The sequence below is a fragment of the Thalassophryne amazonica genome, chromosome 15, assembly GCF_902500255.1.
Source record: "Thalassophryne amazonica chromosome 15, fThaAma1.1, whole genome shotgun sequence".
Taxonomy (NCBI): Eukaryota; Metazoa; Chordata; class Actinopteri; order Batrachoidiformes; family Batrachoididae; genus Thalassophryne; species Thalassophryne amazonica.
The window spans coordinates 66,551,035-66,578,646 of record NC_047117.1 but is presented as its reverse complement, the minus strand read 5'-3'; the positions used below and the strand labels follow the sequence as shown (position 1 = coordinate 66,578,646).

Below are 27,612 nucleotides of genomic sequence, written 5' to 3'. Positions count from 1 at the left end.
AAGAAACATCTCTAAGCTGAGGAAAATGGTGTCACGAAATGATTTAGAGCTTATTATTCATGCTTTTGTGTCAACACGTTTAGACTGTTGTAACAGTTTGTCTTCATGTCTAAACAAGAAGGAGTTGCGTCGACTGCAGTTGGTACAGAACTCTGCAGCGAGAATTCTGACACAAGCCAACAGGAGGACTCACATTTCCCCAGTTTTAAAGGAGCTTCATTGGCTGCCAGTGTCCTGCAGGATCAATTTTAAAATTTTGGTTTTAACCTTTAGAGCTCTACATAGTCAGGCACCTTCCTATATCTGTGACCTCATCCAGCTTTATGCCCCTGCCAGGGCGTTGAGGTCTGTGGATCAGAATTTGTTGATGGTTCCACACACCCATTTTTCAACCAGAGGAGAGCGATCCTTCCAGGCTGTTGCTCCCAGGATTTGGAATGGTCTCCCGCTCTCTCTGCGCTCACTGGACTCTGTTGACACTTTTAAAAGCCAACTTAAGACCTTCTTTTTTACACAAGCTTTTGCTTAGGTTTTGGGCTGCTATGCTATGTTTTTAAATGTCTTGGCCACTGTGTGGTGTATTGTGTGGTGTATTGTGTTTTTTATGTTGTGAAGCACCTTGTGGCTCTTGTCTGTGAAAGGTGCTATACAAATAAAATTTACTTACTACTTACTTACTGCTCCTGTTCCAGGTTTAAAGTCACGCTCACTCCAACCTCACAGGGATTGCAGGTCCAAGAGGGTGAAAGCAGATCTAGCTCGTGAAGTTTGGACCAATCCTCCCCTATGGAGCCAGCCTTTCCTGTCCAGAGTTGCTCCATTATCTCCTGGTTTCTTAGCTCTTGGTTTTCAGACCAGTCCTACGTCCCTAGCTCCTGGGTTTTTTTCCCCCTTGTTCCCAGACCAGTTCTGGGGTTTTACCTCCTGGTATCCAGACCAGTCCTGTGTCTTTAGTTCCTGATTTCCAGCCCCGTCCTGGTTGTTTGTCATCTGGTTTCCAGACCAGTCCTGTATGTTCATCCCCTGGTTTCCAGGCTAGTCCTGTGTCCTTGTCTTCCGGTTTCCAGACTGGCCCTATGTTTCAATCCCCTGGTCTCCAGACCTGTCATGCTTTTCTAACCGGTATGCCCCTGTTTGGTAGGCCTTTCCTGCTGGGGCGTGATGCATTTGGTTCGTCTCCCGGGTTTCAAACCAGTTCGGCCCCATTCAGTGGGCCTTTCCAGCCCAGGCATGTTCCTATTGGTGTGCCCCCTGGGGTTCAGGCTGGGTTGCCTCTGTTGGGAGGGCCTCTTCTACCAGGGCATCAGTTTGTCTCATCTGTTTCTGGTTTTCAGCTCACGTCGCCCGTGTTAGGTGGGCCTTTCCTGCCTGGGCAACAGGCCAGCCCACTGTTTCCTGCTTTTCAGCCCCAGTCACGTTTGTTTGGTGGCCCTTTCTTCCCTCAATGTATTGCTGGGTCATCATCCCCCGGCCTTTTGGGCGGTTCTCCCCTCCTGGGTGGGCCTTCCTCCGTCCATCCCTCGCCTCCCACCCAGTGTTTCTTTTGTTGGGTTCTGGTGGTGGTCTTCCCATGTTTGTCCCTCGTCCCTGTTTTTTTCTGTGTTGATCTGTCTTCCTTGTGGGGTGGGTTGTTTTGGGCTGTCGGGGGCCAGCCATTTGGGGGGGGGGGGGGGGGGGGGGGGGGGGGGGTACTGTTGTGGTTTGGTCTGTGTTGGGGTTCTGGTCTCCTCTTTGTTAATCTGTTACCAACTCTGATCTGTCTTCTTCAATCTCTTTAGGTTATCTTTATATTTCCCAGCCTCTTATCTTGTATCTCATATTTTCTGGTCTAACATTCTTTGCATTTGCCAGCTTTTGTCTGTCATGTTCTGTCTGTCTCAGTTTTTGTCATTTCCTGCTGTATCACTCCTTGTCACTTTCACCCTTTTTATTGTCTTGTATTCTCTGCATTGGCCCTTTATTACCTTTCAGTGTTTAGCACTCTCTACTTCCCTCTAGTGAACCTTTATGTCCTGACAGTTCTTAGTCTGTCTTTACCTTACCTCCATCTAGTGCTCATTTTTGTCCCTACACATAATTAAGCATTATCATTTACACCTTGGTTGGTCTGCACCTGTATCTGATGAGACATGCTACTTAAAATGACTCTGGCTTTTCTTCAGTGCAGGTCCATTGTCTCTGTTTGACTGTCTGTGTATGCATGAAAGGTTTGCCCTTTGCAGCCTGAGTGCTTCCTGTCCTCTCTCCCCTGGGATCATGTTTGGAGCATGAGTAAACATTGGTTTTGCACTTTGGAGCTTAATTCACTCTTTTTTACCAAGAAACACTTTTTTGTTGGAATCCTGTTTTGAATCATAAAGACTTTTGTTGGAATCCTGTTTTGAATCACAAGAAAGACTTTTTGTTGGAATCCTGTTTTTTATTTTAATCCTGTTTCAATATTATTCTGTATACCTGAAATACTATTCGTTGAATTTGGTGGTTCATTTTGGAAATACACTCCAAGCAGCAAAGTCATTCATTGGCTCGGCTTACTCGGTTTGGTACTCACTGTTTTATGTAAAGACTGTCTAGTGCACTCCCCTTTACAGGAAGGAGTCCCCAGTTCTGGTGAGCACTCTCCTGGAGCTTTTACCACCAGTGCAGTGGCATTCCTCTGTGGCCCTCACCAGGATTTAGAAGAGGACTCCCGACTCCAAGTGTTGTTACCACATGACGTTCTTGACTGGTTTCTTTATCATTAATAATACTGTGCTTTAACGCCACTCTCATCGCCTCTGCTGTCCTGCATCTAGGGATTCCCCTCATCCCTTGGTTCACCTCCACTCATCCCTAACACCCTTTGCAGCACCTCTCAAGCTCCATCAGGTTGGATGGGGAGTGTCGGTGCATAGACATTTTCAGATCTATCCAGGGATGTTCAATCAGATTCAGGTCTGGGCTCTGGCTGGGTCACTCAAGGACATTCACAGAGTTGTCCTGAAGAGACTCCTTTGATATCTTGGCTGTGTGCTTAGGGTCATTGTCCTGCTGATAGATGAACCATCACCCCAGTCTGAGGTCAAGAGTGCTCTGGAGGAGGTTTTCATCCAGGATATGTCTGTCTATTGCTACATTTATCTTTCCCTCAACCCTGACTAGTCTCTCAGTTCCTGCCACTGAAAAATATCCCCACAGCATGATGCTGCCACCACCATGCTTCACTGTAGAGATGGTGCCTGGTTTCCTCCAAACATGATGCCTGGCATTCATGCCAAAGAGTTCAACTTTCTTTCATCAAACCAGAAAATTTTGTTTCTCGTGGTCTGAGAGTCTTTCAGATGTCTTTGGGCAAACTCCAGGTGGGCTGCCATGTGCCTTTTACTAAGGAGTGGCTTCCGTCTGGCCACTCTACCATACAGGCCTGATTGGTAGATTGCTGCAGAGATGGTTGTCCTTCTGGAATGTTCTCCTCTCTCCACAGAGGAATGCTTGAGCTGTGACAGACTGACCATCAAGTTCTTGGTCACCTCCCTGACTAAGGCCCTTCTCCCCGATTGCTCAGTTTAGATGGGTGGCCAGCTCTAGGAAGAGTCCTGGTGGATCAGAACTTCTTCTCTTTACAGATGATAGAGGCCACTGTGCTCATTGGGACCTTCAAAGCAGCAGAAATGTTTCTGTACCCTTCCCCAGATTTGTGTATTGAGACAATTCTGTCTCGGAGGTCTACACACAATTCCTTTGACTTCATGCTTGGTTTGTGCTCTGACATGCACTGTCAACTGTGGGACATTATATGTAGACAGGTGTGTGTCTTTACAAATCATGTCCAGTCAACTGAATTTACCCCAGGTGGACTCCAATTAAGCTGTAGAAACATCTCAAGGATGATCAGTGAAAGCAGGATGCACCTGAGCTTAATTTTGAGCTTCATGGCAAAGGCTGTAAATACTTTTGTACATGTGATGTCTTACTTTTTATTTTTAATAAATTTGCAAAAATCATGGGGTATTATGTGTAGAATTTTGAGGGGAAAAATGAATTTCATCCATTTTGGAATAAGGCTGTAACATAATAAATTGTGGAATTAGTGAAGCGCTGTGAATATTTTCTGGATGCTCCGTAACGTGAAGAGATTTTCTGTCTTCTTCATCTTTAATGCACAGTACACAAATAACTACAATAGGACTGAAATAAATTATTTTGCCATTTGTTAATTTGTTGATTATTTTTGCAAATAAGCACATAATCATTTCGTTCTAAAGTATTATAAACATGTTTTTTCTTTGATTTTGGTGAAGGCCTTGCCTTCTGTCCTATAAAATGCAGTGAGTGAATGAACATCTCACGTGGCTGAGACAGATAGCTGGTTACTTTTGAGAGGTGGGATGGACTGTATCTGTGGTTGTCATCCAGGACTTGGGGTGGTTTTGTGGTTTGGTTGATGCGGCTGTGTGTGATGCTAACGTATGCTCCCAGACTTGACTTGACCTTACAGGGGCTAACAAAGTGATATCCTGTTTAGACCACTTTAACACACAAGCAAACTATTTTCTAAACTGGAACAGCTTTAAATCAGAAAAAGCTCAAACCCTCACATCAGTGGCGGCTGGTGAAAAAAAAAAATCTTGGTGGGGCTGGTGTGCCAATAGATTTCTCTGCCTAGTCCAGTACAGGCATTAAAATGAACAGTAGGAAAATGACTGCAATTCCACAATAATCATTTAATGTTCTTCTCAAAATCAGCGGTTTCACAGATAAAGTTAGCCATTTACAGCTATATTAGGCCTCATTTATACTTTGGAAAGGAACAGTATCAAATACAACACAACACTCAAGTTCTTGAGCAAGGAACATTTCACCATTTGACACCAATTACACACATAGTACACCAAACTGTACTGCACTGACATTATCTCCAGCCAAGCAGGTCATGGGTTTCACAATGACACCCCCTTTACAGAAAATATCACCAAATTTAGACTCTTTCAAAATATGGAAAAATTTCTCAATTGATAAAAGAACATTATGTACATACTACAATGTTCACACCACCTTCCGAAAGAGAGAGAGAGAGAGAGAGAGTGAGTGTGTGTGTGTGTGTGTGTGTGTGTGTGTGTGTGTGTGTGTGTGTGTGTGTGTGTGTGTGTGTGTGTGTGTGTGTGTGTGTGTGTGTGTGTGTGTGCGTGTGTGCGTGCCATTAAATTGGCAATGCTGATTAGCCATATATTTATTATTTTTCCTTAGCAACCATACACATTTGGTCATTTTGCTTCAAGGGGCTCTTTGAGTGATCACCCAAGAAGAGAAATGATACGTTCTGTTGGTGGAAATGCACTGTTGAATGAGAGTTAGTTGGTGGAAATGTTGTTTTAATAATTCAGATTACATATAGGCACATACGATTAAGTAAAACTAACTGACATTGATAATACTTTTTTTAAAAATATATTTTATAATTTTTCCCCTCCACATCTGGGAGGGCAGCGTCCGAGTGCGGCCAGCTGACACTGTCTCACATCCAAGGAACTGGATCAAATCAATCGTAGTATTTTTATAGTATTTTTTCCTTTGAAGCTTAAAACAATTATTACAACATTTGATGCCTATTCGCCACTTGATTGATTAATTGTAGAATTGCACATTGCAATTTGTCTTTGCTGTAGATGTTCCCAAGATAATTCTGTTTTCTCCATAATAATTATGACCAGAATTTTAATTTAACTCATATGAAAATTACTGATTGTCTCTTGTGTCTGTCCTCGTAGTCTGTTGATCACCTCCATGGGCCATATAAAGCTGACAGACTTCGGCTTGTCTAAGATGGGTTTAATGAGCCTTACTACCAACCTGTATGAGGGGCACATTGAGAAAGATGCCAGAGAGTTCCTGGATAAGCAGGTATAGTAGCTGTGACCTGGAACCAAACTGTAGGACAACCCATTATATGTTTCACTGTGTACACTATATATACAGTATTTTAAGGTCAAACACATGTTGAAATGAGCACAGTCCAGAAAATGTGCAGCGGGGAGCTACTGTGCTGCTCAACGCACAGTGTGGTATTCAGTTTTCATGCCATATAGTTCCACAGCGATGTGGCTATCATGAGGCGTGTGCAGGCTGTAAGCAGGCAGACGCTCAGAGGACCTCCAGCCAAATGTCCTGTGCTGGGTCGGAACCTGGCATACAGTCTTCTTGCCAAGTACAGAAAAAAAATGATCAGTGATAAGAAGAAGAGTTTGTGGTTGTGATGCTATCAGACAACAGCTCCTTGGGAAAATCAGCTGATATGTTACCTGGCCTATAAAGGTAAATTAATACATTATTAATAGTAAATAAGTAATTACATATTAATTTATTTAATTTCTGAGTAGACATATTAAGGAGTTTTAACAAAAGTATGTACAAAGTACACACCCTCTCCCCTTGATTTCATGGTCCATCGCAAATATTTTTACTGTAGACTCGATTTTCTAGTTTGTTTACCTTCTTGCAGTTTTTCATAAAGAACAGGGGCCTGACAGAGCATCTGCTGTATTAGTCTGCTGCTGCCATGCATCTCGGCCAGTCAACTCTGTCCAAATCAAGGCTGCATTACAGTGCTTCCTGTGTAGTCTGAAATAATTCATCGGTGAAGCTCTTCAGCTCCATCACAATCCCATTTTGCAGTTACACTTATTGTTTGTGCTCTGTATTAAAGCGGTCATAAAAAGTCAGATTGGCTCATTAATTTTGTCCTTTGGCACTTCTGGGTGGATTCAGCCATCTGTTTAGCTGCCAGTAATCAACTCATATCTACAGATGAAACAAAGGGAGGTTTCCTTTTTGTGTTCAAGTGGAGATTACTGATTAGTGGAGTTTTTCGTATTCAGTCAGTGACGTCAGTTGTATAAGACGAGTGTGATGTTGTATCCTGAAGAGAATATGCCTATTTTACAGATGGTATGGCAGCAACTTCAGTTCATCGAAGATCGATAACACACTTTGTCTCCCCACCCAGGTATGTGGAACTCCAGAGTATATTGCTCCAGAGGTGATTCTCCGTCAGGGCTACGGGAAGCCGGTTGATTGGTGGGCCATGGGCATCATCCTCTACGAGTTCCTGGTCGGCTGTGTGCCTTTTTTCGGAGACACTCCAGAGGAGCTGTTTGGGCAGGTCATTACAGGTTGGAAAATAGGATTAAACTCTCATTGATAGTGCCTGTGAAAAGTACCCAGCCTTGACAGAGTGCACTTTTTTAAAGCCACACCCAAGCACAATACTCATATTTGAACAATATGGCTCTTATATACAAGCTAATAAAATTATGCTCTGTGCCCTAAAAGTGAAGACATCTTCATAACATGATCTAAGTTAAATCAAATACAAAATACTCATTTAGACAAATCAGGGTGTGGGTAGAAGAAAAAATTTCCTGTGAATGAATTCTGTTGATTGGTTTATTGATTGAAACTGCTGTTAAAGCAATGATTCAGTTGTGGTGTTTTGAATGGGGTGGGAAGCAACAACATAATTTTTTCGTGCAGTGTGTTCCAGACAATCATTTCAAAGTGCTTTATTAGATCAACACAATTACAAGAGTCATCAAAAGATAGTGATTCTTTGGGTTTGAAGAAGATGTCATCGTTCAACAACTCATCTATGCTCTCTCAGGTGGCTGCACTGTCCAAAACTGGAGGTGCAGAGTCTGGAGCAGTGGGGGCACTGGAAGTCAGTCATTGTCATTATTGGGCTGTTGACTTGCTGGTAGCGTTTTTCCTCTCGCCACAGTCGTCGGCGGGCTTCCTCAAGGTTAGCGCTGGCCTTGAGCACTTGTGACCACCACTGTGATCTGTTGCTGGCATGTTGTTCCAGGTCTTTGGGATATACACCACACAGACGAAGTTTTGCTTTGACGCAGTCTTTGTACCTCCTCTTGGGGCAGGCCTGCTTTCGTCTGCCACATGCTAGTTCACCGTACAGCAGGTGTCTGGGTATCCGGTGCTCCTCCGTGCGGATGACGTCTCCCACCCATCGGAATTGATCCTTGACAACCATGGATTCAACACTGGTGGTGTTTGCACGGTGAGGACCTCAAGATTCATGATGCCACCTTGCCACATTGGATGCAGAGAATGGAGTGGAGCGCATGCACATGGAAGTTCTCCAGCTTCTTGATGTGCCTGCGATACAGTGCCCATGATTTACATCCACAGAGAGGGGAGAACCACAGCGTTAAACACCGAGTTTTGTCATCCGGCGTATACCGTGCTGATGTAGGACTCTGCTGCAGAGCCTCCCTAGTGCTTGACTTGCTTATACACACACACAGCCCCAATTCCAATGAAGTTGAGACGTTGTGTGAAATGTAAATAAAAACAGAATACAATTTGCAAATCCTTTGCAACCTATATTCAATTGAATACACCACAAAAGATATTAATGTTAAAACTGATAAGCTTTGTTGTTTTTGTGCAAATTTGCTCATTTTGAAATGGATGCCTGCAACACATTTAAAAAAGTTGGGACAGTGGTATGTAACAACACTCAATCGTTTGGGAACTGAGAACACTAATTGTGAGTGTCATGATTGGGTATAAAAGGAGCATCCCTAAAAGTCTCAGCTGTTCACAAACAGAGATGGGGCAAGGACCACCACGTGATGTGAAAAAAGTCAAGCAGTTTAACAATGTTTCTTAACATTCAATTGCAAGGAATTTAGTGATTCCATCATCTACAGTCCATAATATAATCAGAAAATTCAGAGAATCTGGAGAACTTTCTACATGTAAGCGGCAAGGCTGAAAACCAACATTGAATGCCTGTGATCCCTCAGGCAGTACTGCAATAAAAACCGACATCATTGTGTAAAGGATCTTACCGCGTGGGCTCAGGAACACTTCAGAAAACCATTGTCAGTTAACACAGTTTGTCACTACATCTACAAGTGCAAGTTAACTCTACCAAGCAAAGCCATACATCAACATCCAGAAATGCCGCTGCCTCCTCTGGGACCGAGCTCATTTGAAATGGGCAGATGCAAAGTGGAAAAGTGTGCTGTGTCTGATGAGTCCACATTTCAGATTGTTTTTGGAAATCATGGATGTTGTGTTCTCTGGACAAGAGAGGAAAAAGACCATCCAGAATGTTACCAGCGCCAAGTTCAAAAGCCAGCATCTGTGATGGTATGGGGGTGTGTTAGTGCCCATGGCATGGCCAGCTTACACATCTGTGGTGGCACCATCAATGCTGAAAGGTACATCCAGGTTTTGGAGCAACACATGCTGCCATCCAAGCAACGTCTTTCAGGGACATCCCTGCTTATTTCAGCAGGACAATGCCAAGCCACATTCTGCATGTGTTACAACAGAGTGACTTTGTAGTAAAAGAGTGCGGGTACTAGACTGGCCTGCCTGCAGTCCAGACCTGTCGCCCATTGAAAATGTGTGGGGCATTATGAAGCACAAAATACGACAACGGAGACCCCAGACTGTTGAACAATTGAAGTTGTACATCCAGCAAGAATGGGAAAGAATTGCACCTACAAAGCTTCAACAATTAGTGTCCTCAGTTCCCAAACGCTTATTGAGTGTTAGAAGGAAAGGTGATGTAACAGTGTTAAACATACCACTGTCCCAGCTTTTTTGAAACGTGTTGCAGGCATCCATTTCAAAGTGAGCAATTATTTACACAAAAACAATAAAGTTTATAAGTTTCAACATTGAATATCTTAGTAGAGAAGCTTGAATCTTCGACTGGACTGGGTTGCTTGACGCGAGGACGTTTAGCTTCAAATTGCAGAAGCTTCCTCAGCTAAAGTTCTTGCTCTGGTAGTCTGACTTCTCTGACCCTTGTCAAGAAGCACAAACAGAAGCCACAAAAGCTGGAGTTTTAAACCCTCTGAAGTTGTGGGCGCCTGTAGGGCTCTGAGAGGGAAGGGCTAAAGAACAACTTGTCCGGAAAGCCCTCATGGTATGTGGGTACCCACGATGGTCCCTGGACAAAGTGCAGAAGTCCCAGAGAACAAAGAGACCAGATAGACAGGAGACGGACAAGAAGAACAGGAGTGTTGCTCCCTTATTTAGCAGGAGTAGGGGAAAAACTACAGAGGATCTTCAGACAGCACAAAATCCCAGTTTACTTTAAACCAGTTAACACTTTGAGACAGAAATTAGTTCACCCTAAGGACAGGATCCCGAGTTACAAACAGAGCAGTGTAGTATTCTATCAGATGTCAGGAAAACTGTAACGAACACTGCATAGGTGAGACTAAGCAACCTTTACACAAAAAGCTATATCAGCACCGCAGAGAGGGCGCCAGTGGACCTCAGTCTGCAGTTCATCTCCACCTTAAAGACACTAACCACACATTTGAGGACAAGGAAGTTAAAATCTTAGCCAGAGAGAAGAAATGGTTTGAGAGAGGGGTGGAAGAGGCATTCTGTGAAAAGTTGAAACCCAGCCTTAACCGAGGAAAGGATCTGAGACATGCTTTGTCCCCTGTTTACAATGGGGTACACAGATCAAAGCAGTTTCAGTCTTTTGCTCATGGTAATGAGTCATTCACGCCATCAGGAGAGGCGTCAGTCCTATCGTTAGGAGGGACAGCTGCCCTGTCATTAGGAGGGTGCTAACTAGAGCACAATAGGTGCTAATTAAAGCAATTGTTTAGTCACCAGCCAATAGCAATCTGCCTCTCGGTAGGAGGTGTCTGGTTAGGTTTAAAACTCCAGCTTTTGTGGTTTCTGTTCTTCTCGACAAGGGTCAGACAGAAGTCAGACTACCAGAGCAAGAATCTTACCTGTGGAAGCTTCTGCGATTTGAAGTGAAACGTCCTTGCGTCAAGCAACCCAGTCCAGTCGAAGATTCAAGCTTCTCTACTCTGGAAACCACCTGGACAACTGAGAGCCTACACAGAAACATTAAATATCTTGTCTTTGTGGTGTATTGAATTGATTATATGTTGAAGAGGATTTGCAAATCATTGTATTTGTCAAGATTCAGAGCCAGGTATTTAACAAAATAGAACCCAAATGCAAGACAGCCAAAACACAGGAGGTGAGTTCAAAAAGTTGCCAAGTTTTAATAAACAGTCAATGAGCCCGATATACAAAAACAGGAGTGGGTAAGGCTGCAACAAAAATAGGTCTACATCCAAAAAGGGGTGTGGTATTTAACACATGGCCGGTGAGCGAAAAGATCAGCAAAATAAAGTCTTTATCCCATTAAGGGTGTAATATCAAAACTCAGCAGGAGTGTAAAAGGATTCCACAAAAAATAGGCTTTATCCAAATAGGGGTGAGGTTACAAAAAAACAGCAAGAGTGAGGAAAGTTATAACTAAAATACAAATAACCCTGAACACAGGGTGAGGAAAAACCCAGTCAAAACAGAAAGTACGAACAAAAGCCAAATATGCTTAGAGTCCCAGGAAATTACCTAAACATATCAACAAACAAATAAACTTAAAGAATTTCCGTGATCAATAATATAATACATACCACCATGACATGAGAAGCATCAGCAACAAACAATGGACCAGCCCTGCCTAACTCAAAATGTGACCTTAAATAGCCAGCTGATCTAATGAGGCACACCTGTATTGATTACACAACAAGAACATGTACTGACAAAAGGAGAACACCAGAGTGCAGCAAAGAACAGACTTCAGCTTTTCAGCTTGTTGTTAAAAAAATAGATTGAAGTTTGTAAAACATGCAGCCTATGTAATCCAGCTAATGACATGCCTAACGCTAGTAGGGATAGACTGATTATTGGCTAGGTCGATTACCGGCTTGACAATTATCGGTCTATGCGTAAACACGAGCACTGCTTGACTATGAAAGCAAAGTAGAAGAAATGTTGCATAGTGGCACCTACAGATCTTGGCTGGTAAAGATCTGTGCGGACCAATTTGACACGAAGAGTGCAAGACTGCAATAATGTGAGTACATCTGTATCATCTTTGTTAGATGACATCGTTTGGCCAGATGGTGATGACACATTGCCGACGGATGCTCAGGCCCTCATCTCTGCCCTCCTGCAGACAAATCCACTCATACGCCTGGGCACAGGTACCACCTTTTGCAGTTATTTGGTGTCAGTGTTTTGCAGTTGGATTAGCAATGCAAGTGGCAATAGCTAGTTTTCCACAGAAGAATTTAAGAGCTTAACACAATGAAGACAGCTCTGCAAAATAAACTAGCTTGTATTTCTTTGTTGTCACGCTATCAATAAGGCTGTGTTGTTTGTGTTCCTGTCACCAGGTGGTGCATTTGAGGTAAAGCAGCACTCCTTCTTCACTGAGCTGGACTGGAACAGTTTGCTGAGACAGAAGGCAGAGTTCATCCCTCACCTGGAGTCAGAGGAGGACACCAGTTACTTTGACAGTACTTGTCTAGATTTTTGTCTGTGAAGCACAACAAACACAGATACACAATTGTGGCGTGGAAAAGGATTTCCATTGAAAGACACACATTTTATGTTGAGGTGAAATCTCATATTTGCTTTTGTTTATCCACCAGCCCGTTCTGATCGTTATCACCACATCAACGCATACGACGAGGACGACACCAATGACGACGAGCCGGTGGAGATCAGACGGTTCTCTTCCTGTTCACCTCGCTTCAGCAAGGTCTGACTTCATCTCTGTTCTACCTTCTGCTCTTTCATCTCTCTGTCCTTGCTAACTGATTCATTTTTAAGACAAGATTCTGTGATGTGATTAAATGGAGAACACAAAAAAGGGAAACATGAGAACATGTGCAGAGTACAAAGTGCGGATTCTGGATGTTGACCCAGATTTTGAAGGAGTCATATTGTGTTTGGTATATTGTATCTTTTTCTACTTTTACATTGAAATAGAGGTTTTTATGTTCATCTGAATCAAACATGTTAGATTGTAAATTTCGTATTTTCCCAGGTGTAATGGGGAGCGAATTCAAAAGACTCGAAAACAACAGATAAGGAACTTAAATTTTAAATGTTGGATTAAATAAAATCTTTACTGGACAGGAAGGTGCTACACAGCCTGCAGGATCCCTAACTTCTCCCCCCGCCTGCCTTTTACCCCCATGCACTCCAGCCATGCCCCCAGATGGGTGGGCCACTACCCTCATCATGAATCAGTAGTTATATATGTTTGCATGAAACATGTTGCATTTTAACATCTGACATTTTTGTGCAGTGTGCTGCTCTCGTGTTGTTATATAAACAATATGTGTTAAAGTAAAACTGTGTTTGTCTGTGTACCGTGATAAGCAGATGAACAGTATGTCTCATGGCATTCCAGAGGAAATATGAGGATATTATTATTAGGGTTGAGCCGGATAAAGCATTTTTGACGAGTATGAGCATGATACGAGTAAAACTCGTTAATATCTGTGCTCGTGCTGAAGGAACATCCTCATTGGCTAACTGACTGTCTTCACACTCTATGATTGGCCAATTATACACAGCGCCCGCCCTTCCCTATCACAGACACGTCTCTGCAGCCTCTCGCTCACACACACAGACACGGACTGATATCTCTCACTGTGCTTGGCTTGATTCTACCTCACGTTGCTCTTTCAGTACTCCTTAAGTTTTCTTCGGTTCACCTGTATTTCGATTTGTATGAAATTTAAAGTTACTTGGTGAACTTGTTTCGTATTGTACACGGTGCATTTGCACAAGACAGAGATGAAAATGGTTAGACCACGCCCAATTCCTGTTTAGGCCCCGCCCACTACAAGTGCAGATATGGATACAGATAATTTAGATGGTTGAACAGATACAGATAGTGGTGTACTTGCTCATCCCTAATTATTATTATTATTATTATTAGATTTGAGGGTATTAGCAGGTTATTAGCAAATTATATTATGATTTATATCACAAACAAATTAGCCATGAAACATCATATCCAACAAATACTTTTCCAAAATCATCAAAGAACCCCTGCTGATAATCACACCTACGTTCAGGGGGTTCTCTCAGACCTAGGACATAGTCGATGGTTGACCTTTGGGGTGTGAAACCAGATTACTGCATTTGTAACCAGATTACTGCATATAGGGGCATACTAACAGTATGCCCCTATATGGTAAATCTGTGCCAAGTCTGCAGTTCTCAAAAATTGAGTGGCCATGCTGGAAGATGTTTAGTGAGGGAAGCCACCAAGACAACAAAACAACTGTGAAGGAGTTCTAGGCTTCTGTGGATGTGAGTGGAGAAACTGCATAGTTATACGTAGCTTAGAATAGAATAGAATAGAACAGAGTAGAATAGCAGTAATGGATGTTTATGAGTTCAATGGTACGAATATTTCATGAGGTGAATAAATATTAAGTATTCATTCCATTGAAAGAATGAAAAAAACATTAATTATTTGTTTTATATAATGGCTAAAATAGATCCTTCAAAATATTGATGTCTAGCCGCTGTTTCATTTCATAATAGTTACATTTCGGCCAAAAGGCCTTCGTCTCTTTTGGTCCAACTCTTGGTCCAATGGAAGCTGCTATCTGACGAAGGCCTTTTGGCTGAAACGTAATTATTATGAAATAAAACAGCGGCTAGACATCAATATTTTGAGTGTGCTATGCTTTTTCTTTATATTTGAGTTAGTATTTCTGCATGTGCACCTCAGCGGAGGATCTTGGTGTGCATTTTTTTTATCTATTTAATTAAAATAGATCCTTGTCATTATATATTTTATTCATTTATAAACAACAGAAAATGGACTTACATTTTGGTGTTCCACTGGTTTATTTGTTTATTTATTTGGATCCCCATTAGCATCTGCAGTATAACTGCATCAGCTACTCTTCCTGGGGTCCATTCATGTTTTAATCACAGTTTCAGTACAATAACATAATAGATTTCCATTAAGGTCTGTAAATCATAATGAAAATTCATAATACATTCAGAATAAATTAATTCATAATACATCACAATACTTCAACCATTTGCCTCAGATAATACTTTTTAAGTTCCTTTTTAAAACCCAGTCCACTGCTCAATTCCCTTAACTTTAGTGGTAAATGATTCCATTCTTTCATGGTTCGAAACATCACTGTCCGTTGACTCTGGTTTGTTTTACATTTAGGCAAACTGAAATACAGTCCTTTGGCATGCCTGGTTGGATAAAAATGAGTATCCTTACTAAAAGGCAGTTGTTGGTAAAGGACAGACGGTATCTGAGTTGTAATAATATTTCTTAAAAAGTTTGCTTTTGCATATAGCCACCTGTCCCTCACCAAAAGCAAAGAAAGGCACTTATGCATTGTATCCACACTCGTCCTAAAGCCACATTTTAACACCACACGTGCAGCTTTGTTTTGCACAAGCTGTAATTTTTTTTACATTATTTACTGAAGTATTTGACCAGACAACTGCACAATAATGGTGCTTAACAGTCCAACACTTTAAATGTTGTTGTTCATTCGGCTGCTCCCGGTTTTATGTTTGGGGTCGCCACAGCGGATACAGCCAGATCCGCATTGGTAATTGGCACAAGTTTTACGCCGGATGCCCTTCCTGACGCAACTCCAGTTTTACCTGGAGAAACACGCACAGCCGCTGGTGGTCCAAAGAGGTCTCCCACCCAAGTACTAACCACATCCTGCTCTGCTTAGCTCCTGAGATCTGACGGGATCAGGCTGACACAGGAGTCCAAAATTGTGACGATGTAGTCCATGATGCTGTCCACTGACATTGTGTACTTCCAAAAAAAAAAAAAGACATTGTGTAGTTCCTCAGTCCAGTGAAAAATCTCATCAGAAATTTGTCCAGTTTTCAGCTTTTCATCCTAACACCTCTTCATGACTCCAGACGGCTTACAGCAGAGTGGATTTGTTATTTTTGTGTGTGTGTGTGTGTGTGTGTGTGTTAGAAGAATTAGTAGTGTCAATTAGCTCCTTCAAATCGTTGCCTGTCTGCAAAACAAACTCTGCTATGTTTACCTAAACGCCTCCCCCAGCAGTGTGAGCGTGCGCGGTGGTTGGGGCGTGCAATAGGAAATTTCATATAGCATCAAAATTGCACGCTAAAAAAGAAACATTGCAAGGTCAATGAAGCACAGCGGCAAATGGTATGAATAATCCATGTCACGTGACATACAAGCCACCAATCAAATGACAAGGATCCACTCAGCCGTTATATAAAATAGAATAGAGCCTATTGTCATTGTACATGTACATACATACAGTGAAATTTGTCCTCTGCATTTAACCCGTCCTAATTACAGTCAGATACAATCCAACCACTAGGAGCAGTGGGCAACCACAGTGCGTCGCTCGGGGACCAACTCCAGATGAATAATAACTACAGATAAATAAGCATGTTTTTGATTGTGGGAGCTTCATGATGAAGCAGTATAGAGGAGGATTTTCTTGAAAAGAACGTGTAAAATTTCATCTGCAGTTTGCCAGAAAGCACATGAGGAATCCTGAGCCCAGATTTGATCTGTTTTCTTGTTTTATAATCCTCCTCCACTCCACTCTACTCACATGAAGCTGGGAATGGGAATATGACAGACAAATGTAGCACCAGTCCCAGTTTCTCTACTGACATCAACAGAAGCCTGTAGCTCCTTCAGAGTTGTCTGAGTGTCTTGGTGGCTTCCCTCACTAGTCTCCTTCCAGCACTGTCACTTGGTTTTTGAGAACTGCTGACTTGACAGAGATTTTCCATACAGTTTCATACCGTTTGTATTTCTTAATGATTGATGTAAAAGGAAGTCCAAGACATATTCAGTGACTTGGAAATGTTCATGTATCCATCCCCTGACTTGTCTAAAGAACACTGTCTGTAAAACCGATTATTTAATCCTTATATTTAGAATTAATTGCCCCATCCCAACTTTTTTTTTTTTTTTGAGTGATTTGCAGATCTGAAATGCCTAAACGGATGTGTATTAATAAATGAAATGAAGTTGACCACACAAAACGTGAAATATCTTGGGTTCATGCATTCTACAATGAAATAGAATCAAATCATATTTATTTATCAGTCTATTTGACTGTCTAGCGTTGGGACCAGGAGGCAGAGCTGTGGTCTTATACACCTCTCTGCAGCTTCTCTCCCCCTGCCATCCCCTTATTACCCCATCCCCGTAGAGACGGTGCCTGCTCCCAGACCACCAATAACTAGCAAAATCTATTTAAGCATAAAAATTCAAAAAGAAAAAATAATATAGCACCTTCAATTGCACCACAGACTAAAACAGTTAAATGTGGTCTATTAAACATTAGGTCTCTTTCTTCTAAGTCCCTGTTGGTAAATGATATAATAATTGATCAACGTATTGATTTATTCTGCCTAACAGAAACTTGGTTACAGCAGGATGAATATGTTAGTTTAAATGAGTCAACACCCCCGAGTCACACTAACTGTCAGAATGCTCGTAGCACGGGCCGGGGCGGAGGATTAGCAGCAATCTTCCATTCCAGCTTATTAATTAATCAAAAACCCAGACAGAGCTTTAATTCATTTGAAAGCTTGTCTCTTAGTCTTGTCCATCCAAATTGGAAGTCCCAAAAACCAGTTTTATTTGTTATTATCTATCGTCCACCTGGTCGTTACTGTGAGTTTCTCTGTGAATTTTCAGACCTTTTGTCTGACTTAGTGCTTAGCTCAGATAAGATAATTATAGTGGGCGATTTTAACATCCACACAGATGCTGAGAATGACAGCCTCAACACTGCATTTAATCTATTATTAGACTCTATCGGCTTTGCTCAAAAAGTAAATGAGTCCACCCACCACTTTAATCATATTTTAGATCTTGTTCTGACTTATGGTATGGAAATAGAAGACTTAACAGTATTCCCTGAAAACTCCCTTTTGTCTGATCATTTTTTAATAACATTTACATTTACCCTGATGGACTACCCTGCAGTGGGGAATAAGTTTCATTACACTAGAAGTCTTTCAGAAAGCGCTGTAACTAGGTTTAAGGATATGATTCCTTCTTTATGTTCTCTAATGTCATATACCAACACAGAGCAGAGTAGCTACCTAAACTCTGTAAGGGAGTTAGAGTATCTTGTCAATAGTTTTACATCCTTATTGAAGACAACTGTGGATGCTGTAGCTCCTCTGAAAAAGAGAGCTTTAAATCAGAAGTGTCTGACTCCGTGGTATAACTCACAAACTCGTAGCTTAAAGCAGATAACCCGTAAGTTGGAGAGGAAATGGCGTCTCACTAATTTAGAAGATCTTCACTTAGCCTGGAAAAAGAGTTTGTTGCTCTATAAGAAAGCCCTTCGTGAAGCTAGGACATCTTTCTACTCATCACTAATTGAAGAAAATAAGAACAACCCCAGGTTTCTTTTCAGCACTGTAGCCAGGCTGACAAAGAGTCAGAGCTCTATTGAGCTGAGTATTCCATTAACTTTAACTAGTAATGACTTCATGACTTTCTTTGCTAACAAAATTTGACTATTAGAGAAAAAATTACTCATAACCATCCCAAAGATGTATCGTTATCTTTGGCTGCTTTCAGTGATGCCGGTATTTGGTTAGACTCTTTCTCTCCGATTGTTCTGTCTGAGTTATTTTCATTAGTTACTTCATCCAAACCATCAACATGCTTATTAGACCCCATTCCTGCCAGGCTGCTCAAGGAAGTCCTACCATTATTTAATGCTTCAATCTTAAATATGATCAATCTATCTTTGTTAGTTGGTTATGTACCACAGGCCTTTAAGGTGGCAGTAATTAAACCATTACTTAAAAAGCCATCACTTGACCCAGCTATCTTAGCTAATTATAGGCCAATCTCCAACCTTCCTTTTCTCTCAAAGATTCTTGAGAGGGTAGTTGTAAAACAGCTAACTGATCACCTGCAGAGGAATGGTCTATTTGAAGAGTTTCAGTCAGGTTTTAGAATTCATCATAGTACAGAAACAGCATTAGTGAAGGTTACAAATGATCTTCTTATGGCTTCGGACAGTGGACTTATCTCTGTGCTTGTTCTGTTGAACCTCAAGGCTGCTTTTGATACTGTTGACCATAAAATTTTATTACAGAGATTAGAGCATGTCATAGGTATTAAAGGCATTGCGCTGCGGTGGTTTGAATCATATTTGTCTAATAGATTACAGTTTGTTCATGTAAATGGGGAATCTTCTTCACAGACTAAAGTTAATTATGGAGTTTCACAAGGTTCTGTGCTAGGACCAATTTTATTCACTTTATACATGCTTCCCTTGGGCAGTATTATTAGACGGTATTGCTTAAATTTTCATTGTTACGCAGATGATACCCAGCTTTATCTATCCATGAAGCCAGAGGATACACACCAATTAGCTAAACTGCAGGATTGTCTTACAGACATAAAGACATGGATGACCTCTAATTTCCTGCTTTTAAACTCAGATAAACTGAAGTTATTGTACTTGGCCCCACAAATCTTAGAAGCATGGTGTCTAACCAGATCGTTACTCTGGATGGCATTTTCCCTGATCTCTGGTAATACTGTGAGAAATCTTGGAGTTATTTTTGATCAGGATATGTCATTCAAAGCGCATATTAAACAAATATGTAGGACTGCCTTTTTGCATTTACGCAATATCTCTAAAATCAGAAAGGTCTTGTCTCAGAGTGATGCTGAAAAACTAATTCATGCATTTATTTCCTCTAGGCTGGACTATTGTAATTCATTATTATCAGGTTGTCCTAAAAGTTCCCTAAAAGCCTTCAGTTGGTTCAGAATGCTGCAGCTAGAGTACTGACGGGGACTAGCAGGAGAGAGCATATCTCACCCGTGTTGGCCTCCCTTCATTGGCTTCCTGTTAATGCTAGAATAGAATTTAAAATTCTTCTTCTTACTTATAAGGTTTTGAATAATCAGGTCCCATCTTATCTTAGGGACCTCGTAGTACCATATTACCCCATTAGAGCGCTTCGCTCTCAGACTGCGGGCTTACTTGTAGTTCCTAGGGTTTGTAAGAGTAGAATGGGAGGCAGAGCCTTCAGCTTTCAGGCTCCTCTCCTGTGGAACCAGCTCCCAATTCAGATCAGGGAGACAGATACCCTCTCTACTTTTAAGATTAGGCTTAAAACTTTCCTTTTCGCTAAGGCTTATAGTTAGGGCTGGATCGGGTGACCCTGGACCATCCCTGGTTATGTTGCTTAGACGTAGACTGTGGGGGGTTCCCATGATGCACTGTTTCTTTCTCTTTTTGCTCCGTATGCATCACTCTGCATTTAATCATTAGTGATCGATCTCTTTTTCCTGGTTCTTTCCCTCAGCCCAACCAGTCTCAGCAGAAGACTGCCCCTCCCTGAGCCTGGTTCTGCTGGAGGTTTCTTCCTGTTAAAAGGGAGTTTTTCCTTCCAATGTGGCCAAGTGCTTGCTCATAGGGGGTCGTTTTGACCGTGGGGTTTTTCATGATTGTTGTATGGCCTTGCCTTGCAATGTGGAGCGCCTTGGGGCAACTGTTTGTTGTGATTTGGCGCTATATAAGAAACAAGTTGATTGATTGATTGATTTATTTTATTTATTGTGGTGCATTTTCTACATCGCCCAAACTTTGTCTTATTTGGGGTTGTATATGGTTTCAAATTGACTGAATCATTTGTAGGTCCCTCTATTCAACTATTCAATTCAAATATGAATACTACTAGTTTATCAATTTTATTGTTTTTAAAAATATTTTTAGTTTACTTTATTTAACCTTTATTTAAGCAGGTTAGTCCGATTGAGATCAAGATCTCTTTTCCAAGGGAGACCAGGCCAAGACAGTCGCGTCATGGTAAAAAAATTATCAACATTAAAACGTGTTCAAATAAGACACTTGCACACAGATGAAGCAGACTGCAACAGTTTCACCAGAGCCTTAAACTAATTCAGCGGCTACGTTTACATGCAGCCAATAACCCTTTCATAACCCTTTCATAACCGGAATATTAGCAATAACCCGGTTGCGGACGGCCATGTAAACACCCACAGAAACCCGAATATGCTCATATTCTGGTTTTTAAAAAACCCCGTTTAAGACCCCTGGGTTACTCCTTTTCTAACCCGAATATCAGGTCATATAAACGCGCATCGGGATATCCCCATAGAAAGGAACATTATTTTGTGTTCTGCGCATGTCCTATTCGCAAGGAATCTTGGTCTTTTGAGTACGGCAACTACTTGTATGCGGCGCGCACAGCCCACCGGACACCACAGAAGCAGAGATAAACAGCGCACTGTGTTCTGCGTCCTTATCAGGCGGGCCGGTTGCGGCACCAGTCGGCATATCACCGCGATTGCTCTCACTGCCTCCGATGCGTTTACCGTGCCTGCGGGCTCGGTAAATGCTGCAGCGGGCCACTCACACCGCCCCCCTCTCTGCTGTGCGGAGCTGCACCAAATCTGGCAACAGGTCCACAGACTACGCTCCCTGTTTTGATGCGGAGGCAGCCCGCAGGAGAGAAAAGTGAGAAAAATGTTAATGCCTGTTTGAGAAAAGTGTGTAGTGAGGGGTTTTACACGAAGCAGGATTTGCACGAACGCCAGACCAAATCAAGCACCGGTGGAAGACATGCGTCGCTGTTTAGATGGGGATATTCCAAATGATACCAATGACCATGTATACAGGAGTAACTCTGTCTGCTTAAGCATGTACACGGGTTATTCCTAATGATTCAGAAACCGGAATATTGACCGTAACCCGAATATTAACGGCATGTAAACGTAGTCAGTGTCACCAGAGCTTGAAGTTAAAGTTCCAATTGTAGTTTATTCCAAGTACTAGGTGCTAAAAATCTGAAGTCTTTCTTGCCCAGTTCAGTTCTTACTTGGAGACAACAAAGTGCAAAAATCCATAGATTGTTTCAGTTATCTGCTGCACTATCATGCAAATGGTGATAAAAGCATCAAATTTGCAGAAATACTCCTTAGACACTCCTCTTTTGAAAAAAACAATTGGCCACTTGACTTTTCAGTCAGTCAATTGAAGAATTACACAGAGGTCAAAATTAAAAGATGCTCCAATCATATTGAAAAATATTCCACATTATTTGCCTGATCATAAGATTCCAAAAGGTATAGTTTGGACTATCTGTGACTGAATTCTATGGAGTTACAGGATAAAATCAGCAAGAATGGTGACAAAGGTCAGTTTCATTTTGTACAGGGGTCAAAAGGTAAAGTTGCTCCAATTTTGGTCAAAATTGATTCAATTATTGGTTGAGCTAATAGGATTAATAAATGGAATAGTTTTGACAGTGGTGAATGCATGGTCTCCAAAGTAAAGGTCAAACAAGGTCTATATCTATTGACCTATGTTACCCTGTAACATGATAAGTAAGGATGATACATGGTCCAAACTATTCCTTTTTAAAACCGTGTTAACTCAACTAGTAATTTGCATCACTTTTTACCAAAATTGGAGCAACTTTAACTTTTGACCCCTGTACAAACCGACACTGACCTTTGTCACCATTCTTGCTGTTTTTATCACATAACTCCATAGAATTCAGTTACAGACCGTCCAAACCATACCTTTTTGGAATCTTTATGATCAGGCAAGTAATGTGCCATATGTTTCAATATGATTGGAGCATCTTTTAATTTTGACTCCTGTGTAATTCTTCAATTGACCTCTACCTGAACGCCAACTGAAAATTCAAGTGGCCAATCGCTTTTTTCAAAGAGGATTGTCTGAGGAGTATTTCTGCTGAATTTGATGCTTTTATCACCATTTGCAGGATTCCACTCTAAATATTCTCTTATCTGCTGCACTAAGACTGGAGATTGTGATGTCCATGTGTCCTTGTAAAAACAGAAGAGTCATACCCAGAATGGTTTTGTAAATAAACCAGTACTAATGGCTGAGGCGTCGGGCACATAAAGAAGTCAGGTTAACTTTAGAATAAAGTACACAGTGAGTCAGGGAACCACAGCGGGTAATAAATCTCAGTGGCCCATGGTACTCACACTATCCAGGATGGAAAGACAGTGTGCACAAGCAGTCATGTGTAACATATCTCCATAGTCAATAACCAGTAAAAATGTTGTTTCCACCTATTTCTGTTTCACATTAAAAGAGAAACAAGACTTATTTCTGTAATAAAATCCAAATAAAAGTTTCAATTTTTTAACAACATATTTGAATGTGCTCTTTAAAAGACAGATGGTCATCATTTAAAAATCCTAGCTATTTAAAAGTAGATACTAACTCAATTTGAGTGCACATATCACATGTATAAGATCAGTAAAATGGTCTTTGGGGTTGCTGAGCAAATGTAAAACCTTAGTAATCTCTGTTACCTTGCAATTGTAAAATATAGAAATAGTGATTCATCCAAATATAAAAGCGGAAAATTCTATATTTTTGCAATAAGGTAGTAAAACCCAAAAGGGGTTTTATACTGAAGAAGACAAGTGAGTCTTCAGCTGATACATGTTACCATGGAACATTTGAATATACTTTAGGCTTCTTCTTGTCCTCCCCCACACAGCTCAGCTTTTCCTTTGTTGCACTGCACGTAAAGAGAAACTTGTAGAACAAGTGTTGCATGTCTTTGTGGATGGTTTTAAGTCAGTGCCAGCTTGAACGCAGGAGGAAACAGCGGCTTTGTTTTTGTTGGTGCAGGTGCATGTCTAGTGCTCTTCTTCTGTATGTGGATGAGGCCTGAAGTATGATGCACTTCATTGTCCCCTGATAAGAGGATGCTGGAGATGCTGCTGAGATGCTGGATAATTTTGAGGAGAAGTCAGCATGAATTATGAGAAAACTCAGATTTAATCAACATATATGTACATATTCTGAAGAGGGCCTTATTGTGCAAAATTGTTGTCTTTTTTAACAGTTAAAGCTACAGTGTGCAGGATTTAGTGTCACCTAGTGGTGAGGTTGTAGATTGCGTTATGTCATGATTTGTTGCCCTTCACATTTTGCTTCTTTGGTGATGGGGGCTTCATGCTCCCTTGCCTTCTCTTGTGATATGCAATGTGCATATGATGGTCCCGTCACAAAAATTAGGGTTCTCAAACTCATTAGCAACCATTAGACAGTATACAGGGAAACAGTCACTGGATCCTCTTGTGTTTTGGTGGAGTAAGTATATTTATTTTGAGTGACTTTATCTGCATGGTGGTGTAACATGACAACCCTCATGAGGGGGCCCACTCTCATATCAGACTTCAGACAACTTTATTGATCCCAAAAAAGGGCAATTATGTTTACACTCCAATTACCTCAGACAAGATACAGCAATTAATCCACAATTACTACTTGTTTACCGTAATAATGGCACACATCAAAATTAAAGACAACACATATACATTTGACGTGTTTATGTGCACTAAACTTGAAGCAGTCCGTCATCCGAATTGAGGTAAAGTGGTGTGAAGGCCACTGCAACTGTAAGTCGCGCCGCCAAGACCAGCTTGAGAGAGGACAAGGCCTGCCGCAGGGAGGGAGGGGCAGAGAGTGGCACAGTGTCCAGACAGACAGCCCGGAAGGCACGTCAGGCGCCACCGACAGGCCTTATCTGTCCATCCTGGGGGGATCCCAGTCCTGAATCAGTCCACCAGAGTCTCAAGGTCCCACAGTCAACATCTCAGGACTGGGAAGGGAGGAGAAGAAGGGGGGCGAGACGAGGAGCGAGGCTATCAGGAGTGTTCCTGGGGGAGGATTTATCCCAGCAGCCTGAAGGACAGCTGGTGTTTGGAAACCAAATAGATATCCACATTAACAGACGCCTGGCACATTCCACAGTCTGAAACTTCAGAGTGGCTCCCAATACATCTGAGATAGAGGAGAGATGTGGTCTTACAGACGATCAAAGCGGTTTTCAGTGCAGCCATTCTCCCCGAGATGGATTCCAATGTGCGGTTGACACCTGCCCGACTGAGCTGACACTGCCCTTCCAGTCGAATCAATCATGTGGGGCAGCTTGGAGGGCGCTTAATGCCACCTCCACCTTCTTAATTTTCCGGTAGACCAGTGCTGTGGCCGCTCCACACAGCAGAAACCCAGTCACCACAGCTCCAAATAAGTAAACATCTTCAACGTCCTCCACAGACAACGTGTACAGGCACATGACTTGCCACCTCCAACCTGTCCATCACGTAACCCGCCACATGTGTCCCGGCAGGACAGGTCGGGTCCTCCACTCCCGAGTGTCTTGTGGAAAAAATAGTATCAATTGCGTTCAGAGACCACTAGATCAGATCCATTTTGCCGTTTTCCAGAGGAGCAGGACTGGCAGCCTCACAGACAAAACACGCTAAAGGAGAGTGGAGGAGATGCGACCGCCCTTGTCGGAGTCCCAAGCACGAAGTCATATAGATATGAAGGGCTCATTCTAAGCTTATGAGAATATATATTGATTCATTACGGCAGGAAATTATTATACAAATAATGAATGTTTATGAGTGCAGTGCAAAGAATATGCACCTCATTGAATGGAACATTCCATCTTTCACGAATGAAATATTGTTTCCATTGCATCAATGAAAACATTCATTATTTGTTTTATATAACACCTAAAATAGATCCTTGTCATTTGATATTTTATTAATTTATATAGCGAGCCCACTGTGCCCCAGTGCCCCCCCGGAATCCCCGAACTGTAGCTTGTGTGGTGACTCGCTCTCCAGCCCCTCGGTAGATCCAGCCTTCCCATCTTGCTGGGCACTGTGTCAGGCTGCTGTTTGTTTTTAAGCTAAGAGCCATCACCGCTAGCTAGTGTGAGCGTACTGTGGTTGTGGCGTGTGATAGCACAAAACGTATAGAATTGCAAAATTGCACGCTAAATAGAACCAAAATTGTACAGTAAATGGAACACAATGACAATGGTACGAATAATACCATATCATGTGACATACAAACAACACCAAATGACAAAGATCTATTAGGGTTAATAAACAGTAGAGGAACAGATGGTTAAGAATGTGATATACCATTTCTTTTTATAACCACCCCTAATTCCCACACTGTATCTTTAATATGACCAGCATTCATATCCTCAACCCCTCCCAGAACTCTGGCTGTGTATGTGCGAAACCCTCCTGCATTAAGCAAAAATTGACTTCTGCAAGTGCTTTGATAGACACACGGTGACCCTATATTACCTTGCTGAAAAGTCATATAATTGACCCCTTTATTGAGAGGAGGGCATGGAAACTGTTACTTTTGTAGACCTGCTTCATTAAACAGAGAGATGCCAGAATGGGGTATGCATGAAGGTATTCATTAAAGCATAACACATTGAATTCAGGAATCATCAGACATGCAGCAGTTTAATCTGCCTTGTAATCCAGACATCATAGCCTTTTCCCTGGTAATAGCGAAGGACTTTAGCCAAATATAAAATATACTGCATGCTAAAATACTCTCAGCCATATGAGCTCTTGTGTTTTCTTTATAATTTGCAGTGGTTTTAATTAATTATATGAGAAACATACACATAAACACACAAAACAAAGCGGTTTTGGAGAGGCCAGCCACTGACATCACGGTGTAGCTCTACTCTGATTGGCTGTCATCTCCGCCACTCAAAAACAAAACGGAACCTGTATTGAAACCGAATGCTGGATATTTTCAACCTCTTAAAAAAAGGTTATCCATCTTTAACTTTTCCAATTCCGTGTCCCAAGAATGTTCCCTGTGAATTTGAAGACTGGGCAGTAATAGGACTGGACTTATGCTGAGCACAAACAGACAGATGGATGGACACAAAGCCTTTTGCAATAACTGATGGCCATATTCGATGGCCTCGGGTAATGAGTGGGTGAATGTCCTTCATCCACCCTAGTAGCCTGTGTAGACACTAACTTAAAAACAGCAACGTAGGCGCTAGTTCACATACAGACCCTATTCTACTGGACTCTTTAAATATGAACACCGTCCAGCAGGTGGCAGCACAGCAGATGATGTGTTCCTTTTCATGCCAATAGTTAGACCAGTGTTAGTGTTTGAGAGGTGTTTCAGAGGTTTTGAAACATTTTGAAGTAGTGTTTTGAGTTAGCATCACTAATTTGCAGTATAGATTAAATGTTTTGCAACTATCCCCGCCCAAACATTCTGTCTATTCTTTAATTTCAGTTTTACATTCCCATTCTGCTGTATATTTTGGACCATATTTGCCCCATACTGCTTCTTTCAGCAGTCTTGCTTTAATGGTGGTGGGATTTTCAAAAAAAAAAAAAAAATTTTCACCTTGATCTTTGAGATGCTTTGGTATTTCAGCCCATGTTGTCATCATACATGCTGTGCAGTAGTGGGCACTGTTCAGCTAATCATCATTGTCAAAGCTAATGTTTTTGTTAGCAGATTATCATTACACCAATTATCTTCCGATAAATTTAGTTCAGATAACTTTTTGACCGCTAACGTTTTTTTACATAGCTAGTAACTTTGAAAAACATTTATAATCCCTTTTGTTCCTGTCTGCTTTGTGATTTACAGCAGTGAGGTAACTAAGAAGAGCTGAGCTCAACTCTGCCCCCAGTAGAAAAGGCCTGGCTGCCAAATTGCCACAAAAAAGAAGTCATTACTCCTTAACACCATACAGTGGTCCAGCCATGAGGCAGAGGTCTTGAAATGGGAAGGAGGTTTGACTTATAGTTTTTATTTGTAAATCAAATGAATCTGGATAGAATAACTACATGAATGTAAACTCTTAAAATGTACAAAGTGATATATAACACATATCTGTTAATTT

The 27,612-nt window shown here is 41.6% G+C and overlaps 1 protein-coding gene across 1 annotated transcript in view; it reads left to right on the top strand.

The window, feature by feature from the left end:
- LOC117526998 (microtubule-associated serine/threonine-protein kinase 1-like) overlaps nucleotides 1-27,612 on the top strand; it is a gene marked incomplete at its 5' end in the record, with an annotated part of 106,274 nt that overhangs the window by 48,122 nt on the left and 30,540 nt on the right. The window contains 5 exon segments of the mRNA XM_034189131.1: nucleotides 5,748-5,880; nucleotides 6,983-7,148; nucleotides 11,934-12,035; nucleotides 12,228-12,350; nucleotides 12,486-12,595. Of these exon segments, the coding sequence (XP_034045022.1) occupies nucleotides 5,748-5,880; nucleotides 6,983-7,148; nucleotides 11,934-12,035; nucleotides 12,228-12,350; nucleotides 12,486-12,595 (634 nt within the window).